Consider the following 8,353-nt stretch of genomic DNA (forward strand, 5'->3'; position numbering starts at 1 on the left):
TTGAGAATATCCATAATGACGACAACAATGACGAGTGAAATGGGGGATGAAAATGTTGCATTTCTCTTTTAAGTGTAAGAAACTCGTTGTCAAGAGTGAACCCTTTTTCCTCACTTCACACTGGATTTTAAAATGATAACATTAGCAACTTATAGTAAAGAAGCAAATTGGTTTAGACGCTTACTAGTTGAGACCCTTTTGTGGGAAAAACCTATGCCAAATGTGTCGATCCATTGTAATAGTACCTCATCTATTGAAAAAAAATAACAAACCATTATTAAAAAGGTAAGAGACATCAAATAAGAATAAAGAACACCTTTGTTAGAGAATGTATCGTTATAGGAGCATTAAAAGTGGATCATGTAAGCACTGATGAAAATTTAGCAGATCCTTTGACGAAAGAACTAGCTAGAAAGAAAATACATAACACATCTAATAGGATAGGACTAATGCATATAGATGAATATGTTTCTCATGATGGTAAGCCGACTTAAAATACTATAAATCTCAAGAATTAGGTTCGATGAGTAATAACAAGTTGTGAGTAGTATGAGATGAGTATGCTATTATAAACAAGAGAAACATGAATCCTGAACCGATAAAAGGATGAGATAATAAAAACTCTTAATGAGATATATACTTTGTATGGGTGGATTATTAAGCTACAAGAGTATTCTTGATAGACACACTTGAGTGATCGTGGAACTTAGGTCGGTTCCTATGAAATTCTAAGGTCAAATTCCTTAAGCCTTTACAAAATTGGGATAAACGTGCATGGACATTAAAGCCTGGACTTAAAGAATACACCCTAAAAAAATGTTGTGTGGGGATTTAATGTCTGAGATAGAGTTCAAGACTACGAACCACTTTTGTTGAATCAAAATCTCACTTTCTATACCAAGGTTCAAGTTGTCGACACCTCTATTTATGCACAATCTTAGAAATGTATAACATTACTTTTAAACACTTTTCTAAATTCAAGTGGGGGATTGTTGAAAATTTAATGGAGAAGCTGGTTTGAAAATGGTACGAGCATGAGTATGAGATAGTTTGAGAAAATGTTTAAATTATGTTCTCTAGATAACAAAATGTCAAACAAAATGTTGTAACAATGTATTTCTTTTTCCAAATTCTTTTGCTACAATCTCGGCGCTATCATCGCCTAGTTCTTGATGCAATTTCGTTAGGCTTTGCTCATGGATAACTTGATTTTCGACGGACCTTTTGGTTGCGCCACCGTAGGAATGGCCGACTGCGTCAAATTATCCGTTGTTCTCTTAGTTTCTCCCTATTTGCGATCGATTCGTATTTGACCATAAAGAAATCATTATCAATGTTCATGATCTTAAAACCTCTGGTAAGTTTTCACAATGTCTTCCACCTATTCTTCATCAAATGATAGCCCACATTTTTCTAAAGAATTTAATGATTAGCATCACCTTTCAAGGACCGCATAGTTCCTGAAAAAGCTTCTCATCTATCGTGGCGTTTAGTACCAATAAGTTTCTCCTTTAAGAAAAACATTCAAAGGTGTTTTACATTAAAAAATATCCATTTTCAAAGAAAATCGAGTCTAAATCAAATTTTTTTAATTTTGGTAATAAATATCAATTTTCAAAAATTTTCAGAGAAGAAAAAAAAACAGTTCTTCCCCATTTCTTTCGGGTCCAAGCAGCGCGATCGAAGAGAGAAGAAGATGCCGGAGGCCACCCCGGGAAGCTCCGGTTACTTGGAATTGTATCCGGAAAGAAAAATATCGTATTTCAAGAATCCCTACATTCTCGGAGTAACTGCTGCCGCTGGCATTGGCGGACTCCTCTTCGGCTACGACACTGGTATCTACGCCTCTTCTTTCTATTGCTCCTCAAATTGACTATCAAGCAATTGATGCAGAAACAAACATGAACTCAGAAATAAAAACTCTAAATATTGAACTGATTATTAGTTTATTACTAAATATTGATTGAAACAATTGATCTTTTTATCATGGATGTTTTCCTCGGAAGAATCCATTATAAAGTATGAATAATCACAATTGTGACTATCCACAGTTTTTTGTATCATCAATAATAGCAGTATGGGTACCACTGTAATTGTGGTGCCATAAACTATGTTTATCTGTAGCTATTTATCATATATCAAAACATTGCAGTTTAACAATAACTGCAAATAGGTTTAATTTAAAAATAACAAATAAATAGAGTTGTACCTATCATATATCAATTTGGTTTTATACTTAGTAAGTCGATCATGGAAGCGATCTATCTACTACGACGTATGATTTAGTAATATCGGAAGAGCCAACAGGACTTGCATTTAATTTTTATTGACTTGGAGAAGGCGTATGATAAAGTGTCTATAGAGATTTTGTGGAAGATCCTATAGAAGAAAAGGGTTAGAATTGTATATATTTGAGTTATCCAAGATATGTATGAAGAGGTATTGACTAGTGTGCAGACACAAGGTGGAGAGACGGACACTTTCTTCATTACAATAGATTTGCATCAAGATTCAACCCTACGCCCCGACGTTTTTACCTTAATTTTGGATGTTTTCACGGAACACATCCAAGAGCTAGCACCGAGATGCATGCTTTTTTGTAGACGATACAATACTACTTGGAGAGTCGAAGGAGGATTTTAATGAGAGATTGGAGACTTGGAGAAAACACATGGTTTTCACCTGAGTAGAAGTAAACAGAGTATACGGAATGTAAGTTCAACAAAAGAAGAGGCGTTTCTAACATAGAGGTAAAAATTGGAGACCATATCATCCCTCAAGTCACACAGTTTAAATATCTTGGGTCCGTAATACAAAATGATGGAGAAATAGAAGGGAAGGTAAACCTTCGAATTCAATCTGGGTGGGCGAAATGGAGAAGGACTTTAGGTGTTTTATGTCACACAAAAGTACCACTCAAGCTGAAGGTAAATTTTACTGAACTGCGACGAGACTTGCGATGTTGTACGAAACAGAATATTGGGCAGTTAAGAATCAACACGAGAATAAAGTAAGCGTAATAGAGATGAGAATGTTGCGTTAGATGTGTGACGAGACTAGACAAAATACAATTAGAAATGAAAGTATTAGAGAGAGTGTTGGGGTAACGACTATAGTAGAAAAGATAATGGAAAATAGATTTAGGTGGTTTGAGCATGTAGAGAGTAGACCTGTAGATTCTGGGGTAAGGATAGTAGATCAGATGGAGAGAAGTCAAACAACTATAGGAAGAGGAAGACCTAGAAAGACTACAAAAGATGTTATTAAGAAAGATCTCGAGATTAACGATTTGGATAGAAGCATGGTCCTGAATAGAACATTATGGTGAAAGTTGAACCATGTAGCCGACCCCACTTAGTGAGATAAGACTTGGTGGTTGTTGTTGTTGTTGTATTAAAATTAACATTTACTTGTGCATTTTAATTGAAAACTCGATTTAAGGATTTCGTGGGATGGGGAATTCGAAATGAGAAGATACCCTGTGAGGCTGTAATATGTAAAGGTTCACTTTTGATGCTTGCTAGTAATTGTTATACTTTGTTTGGTAAAGTTTATAAGTCAATACTGTTATCCCCATTTTAATAATAATTGTTAACAACTATTGTGTCTCAGAGATTCTGACTGCTGTTAAACCCATTTAAGATTTGCCCAATATTTTGTTTTTTAGATTGATCCAATATTTTGTTTACTATTAAGTTGTGAGCAGCTATAGTCTGAGTTCTAAACTCAAGATCAATTTTAGCCAGAATGATTACAGAAACTAGCGTCTGAGGTTTGACTGTTCATGGAACTGTTGTTTGCTGCCTGTAGGTGTTATATCAGGGGCCCTTCTATATATTAAAGATGATTTTGATGATGTCCGGAAAAGTAGCTTCCTTCAGGTACAAGCTTATACACCTTATTGATTGTTGTTGACTCCAAAATGCACGGTTTCTAATTTACAGGGATATACCTATACAGCATCACTTTTAAAGTGATCCGCCAATGCACACAGAGTTGGATTTTATCTCCATCAAGAATGAAACTTGCTGCTTGTAATTCTCATCTAGCATACATGTTCACATACTGCTTTTTTGTTGGAATCAAGATCGTTTTACATCTTTATGTTCCCAGGAAACTATTGTAAGCATGGCATTGGTTGGTGCAATTATTGGAGCAGCAACAGGTGGCTGGATTAATGATGTTTTTGGACGTAAGAAGGCCACACTTAGTGCTGATGTTGTCTTTACTCTTGGATCAGCTGTCATGGCTGCCGCACCAGATGCATATATTCTAATACTTGGCCGTCTTCTTGTTGGCCTTGGCGTGGGCATAGCTTCTGTCACTGCTCCTGTATATATTGCTGAATCCTCACCATCAGAAATAAGGGGTTCATTAGTAAGCACAAATGTACTCATGATAACTGGCGGACAGTTTCTTTCTTACCTCATAAATCTTGCCTTTACCAAGGTTAGGCCTGTCTTTCTTTGCTCTCTATGTCTCCTACTCCTAGTCGTGCTGGCACTACTTGATAGTCAGTTTGAGTAAATGAAAGTTTTTATGGAAGAAATCTATTTTAACGGTATGCAGGAATGTGTCTGTTTTTTTTTTTTTTGGGACTATTGTTTAAAAGTTTAAAGAGGTAAAGGATCTTTAGCCTAACCATTGACTAACTTAATTTGAACACAGAAACTAAGAATCATAATCTATATACTGAAACATAGTATATGTTTATAGGCTTAATTGCCACATGTCACTCATCATTAATTCTTTCCCCCCAAATCCATGTTCCCTTGATACAATTATCCCATTTTTTAAGAAAATATTTTTGCCTGTTCTGATTCTGAAAAGTTTAAATTCAATTTAGAAGTTAATTACCGTATAAAATATGACTTTCAACTCAGAATTTCTTATTTCATATTGTTGACTGGTGATTAGGAGATAGTTATTTAACCTTAAAATCACAAGTAACTTAAGGCTTTTATAATTTGTATTGTTAGTCTTGTATACAATATGTATTTTTTGATAATGTCTTGTATATGAGATTATCAGCCACAGCAGTAGGAAGCTACTTCAAAGGAAGTTGCTCCAACAACTAATTGAGAAGTTGGATATATAAATCATTTTTGTCAGTTAGTCCTCATGGGTTTCATTTGTTGCATTATTAGTTTTGTAGTTGCATAATCAATTGTAAGATATAACTGTGTAATCAAGTTTACTAAATGTTAGTGCAATCATATAACACTATATTATATGTATGACGTACCAAGAAGCAGTTTCTCTTCTTCTTGCAGAATACTGCTATTTTTTCTTCCAAGTTTAGAGTTCTTAGACGAATCAATATTTGTATTTTGTTCCGCACATCGATCTATGTTAAGTTAGTAAATAGCTCTGCTCCAGTATGTCAATACCTTGACTGTAGTTAGCATAACCAGTTACCCACAATGACCCCCCTCTTACATGAACAACAAATACATTTGTTATTGTTTTTACTCATACCGTAATGTTATTTGTGAATGACATTACTGGCTAGTAAAGGATGCACAAACACAAATACACTATCCCACTAAGTTCTGCTGCATTATTATTTAGTTGAACTTTTGCTTATTCTTTGATAATTTAGATGAAAATTTGGAGTTTTTTTAATTCAATTTCCAACAATGAAGAGTTACAAATTTTCTGGAGAAGCTTATCTTTCTTTTAAAGTTTTGGTTAGAGTAGATAATTTAAATGACTAGGTAACAGTTAATTTAAATCACAGATTTTCTATTCATCTTTATGATTGTTAAGAGTCCCACTTCGGACAATATATGGCCTGCACATGTCCTTATAAGTGGGGGTAATCCTCACCCTACAAACCGGTTTTGTAAGGTTGAGTTAGGCCCAACCACATTTCTTAACATGGTATCAGAGCCTCGTTTAAGATCCGGTGGGCCACCTTCTATGGTTTTCGCTATCGGACCACCCGCCATTTATTTATACGCTCCAGTTGTCTAGTCCTGGGCGTTTTGTACGGTTGAGTTAGACCCAACCACATTTCTTAACAATGATTATTGTTCTATGAGGTTGAAAGTGACAACATATATTGGCAGGAGGATTCAAAATGTCACAACTGATACACTTCGGGAATACTATTCCTCTTGAAACAAAATCTGATGCTTGATTTTTTCATATCAATGCTTATTTCACAGTCTTTCCTAAAAGTTCCTTATTTAATATTGCTGGCACATAAGAATTCCATTTTTGCAGCTTGAAGGGCCAACATCGCCGTCAACATATATTGAGGCAGCACCATTGAAGGAATTCTTGTGTTCTTTCCTTCTTAATTTAATGATTTATGTTTATTTGATTTTTAATTGCATGCTTCTGTCTTTCTCATCCATATAAAGAAAAGTTGTGTTATACCAGTGCAGTTTTGCCACATAGTGTACGTCATTAAAGGATGTGACAATGTATCATTGAATGACAGTATAAGACTTTTTTACCGTGACAATATGTTCAAATTGAATTAATTTTTGTGTTTCTGAAAAACCTTGAAGGCTTTAATGTTGTTCAAAAGTAACCATTCGTGTAATGAAAGGCTAAGTTGCCTTTATCTTTTGAAATTTTATTTGGCTCAATTGTATTGTGGTTGCCTATTAGGATGTGTTTTTGTTATTTGAGAAACCGTCTAATAAAACTTTAATAAAGCAGGTTCCTGGGACATGGCGATGGATGCTGGGCGTTGCTGGTTTGCCAGCTGTTATTCAGTTTTTTGTCATGCTTTTCCTGCCTGAATCTCCAAGGTGGCTTTTCCTGAAGGTGAAAAAAGCTTCTATTTATATTTATACATTATATTTGGGGTATTGGTTTCTCATTCCTTGAAAGCTTTCCTCATGCTAAAAGCTATCTTACACCAGTATGTTTCATGTACAGAATAGGAAAGAAGAAGCTATTTCTGTGCTTTCTAATATCTATACTTATGAACGTCTAGAAGATGAAGTCAATTACCTCACAGATGTTTCTGAGAAAGAACGGCAGAAACGGAAGAACATTAGATACATGGATGTTTTCCGCTCAAAAGAAATCAGAAATGCTTTTTTTGTTGGGGCCGGACTTCAGGTTATTGAGCCAAGACTAAAATTTCTGTTTCTGTATTCCACTTTCAAATGATATATCTCTAGATATTGAATGAATGTGCTTGCATCTTATGCTGTGTAACTTCTCCCATATTCTCACTATTATGCAGGCTTTTCAGCAGTTCACCGGTATCAGCATAGTCATGTACTACAGCCCCACAATCATTCAAATGGCCGGGTTTAATTCCAATCAGTTAGCTCTTCTTTTATCTCTCATAGTTGCTGGCATGAATGCTGCTGGAACAATTCTTGGCATTTATCTAATTGACCATGCAGGGCGAAGGAAGTTGGCTCTCTCAAGCTTGTCAGGTGCAACTATAGCTCTGGCAATCCTTTCTGCAGGATCTTACCTTCAATCATCTGACTCCTCAAATACAATCTATGGATGGATAGCAATTATCGGGTTAGCTCTGTATATTCTTTTTTTCGCTCCAGGAATGGGACCAGTGCCATGGACTGTGAACTCAGAAATCTACCCTGAAGAGTTCCGAGGTGTATGTGGGGGAATGTCAGCTACTGTTAACTGGATTTGCAGTGTGATAATGTCTGAAAGTTTTCTTTCAGTCTCTGATTCCGTTGGTCTTGGTGGGAGTTTCGTGATTCTTGGTGTTATATGCGTGGTTGCTTTTTTCTTTGTGCTCTTCTTTGTGCCAGAGACAAAGGGATTGACATTTGAAGAAGTGTCTCTCATATGGAAGAAGAGAGCCCGGGGTAAAGATTCTAACATACAAACCCTTCTTGAGAGAGGAAGCCAATTCTAAGCGTCTCATTTGTGAGCAGCAATATTATTGGAAGTGAGCGAGGAAACCGATCGTAGTCATTTGAGTTGTTACTAGCTGCCACATTATGGGATGGTGGTGGTTGTGTTTTGTGTGATCCTATGCTGTAGATTTGTATCATTACAAAGACATTATTGGTCTGTTAACTATAATGAGAAAATCGAGCAGACTTATGATTTTTGGTCTGTTAACTATGAATATCATGTTTGATTGGCTACTTTTTTTATTTTTATGTATGTATGATATTTAATGTTTGTATGTTGCATATTGCATGCCTGTTAATTTTACAATCTTAGCAGAAGTAGAACAAGTTGACTTAGAAGGTAATGTCAACATCTGTATATTTATAGTCCATGTCATACATATAAAAAGTCTATTAGGATTCAAAAATTCTTAGATTGGAGTGTAAAAGAGTTGACATGTATGAACTTTATAAAGAAAGCAAGAAACAATTAAAACAACATCACATAGTCCAAA

General features: G+C 35.4%; 1 protein-coding gene across 3 annotated transcripts; it reads left to right on the top strand.

Annotated features, from left to right (window-relative positions):
- The first annotated feature begins 1,514 nt into the window (after positions 1-1,514).
- Positions 1,515-8,142, top strand: LOC131632807 (inositol transporter 1-like). 3 transcript variants are annotated; one of them, XM_058903534.1, is made up of 7 exons: positions 1,515-1,530; positions 1,629-1,835; positions 3,811-3,881; positions 4,114-4,449; positions 6,673-6,780; positions 6,895-7,080; positions 7,208-8,142. In XM_058903534.1, the coding sequence occupies exons 2-7, from the start codon at positions 1,697-1,699 to the stop codon at positions 7,856-7,858; spliced, it is 1,491 nt and encodes a 496-aa protein (XP_058759517.1). In that variant the 5' UTR covers positions 1,515-1,530; positions 1,629-1,696; the 3' UTR covers positions 7,859-8,142. The 3 variants fall into 3 exon arrangements, with proteins under 3 accessions (XP_058759517.1, XP_058759519.1, XP_058759518.1); XM_058903536.1 differs by lacking the exon at positions 1,515-1,530 and having other exon boundaries at positions 1,555-1,835; positions 7,208-7,290; positions 7,374-7,606; XM_058903535.1 differs by lacking the exons at positions 1,515-1,530; positions 1,629-1,835; positions 3,811-3,881 and adding an exon at positions 3,901-4,034 and having other exon boundaries at positions 7,208-8,139.
- The last annotated feature ends 211 nt before the right edge of the window (positions 8,143-8,353 follow it).

The sequence above is a fragment of the Vicia villosa genome, unplaced genomic scaffold (assembly GCF_029867415.1).
Source record: "Vicia villosa cultivar HV-30 ecotype Madison, WI unplaced genomic scaffold, Vvil1.0 ctg.001020F_1_1, whole genome shotgun sequence".
NCBI lineage: Eukaryota > Viridiplantae > Streptophyta > Magnoliopsida > Fabales > Fabaceae > Vicia > Vicia villosa.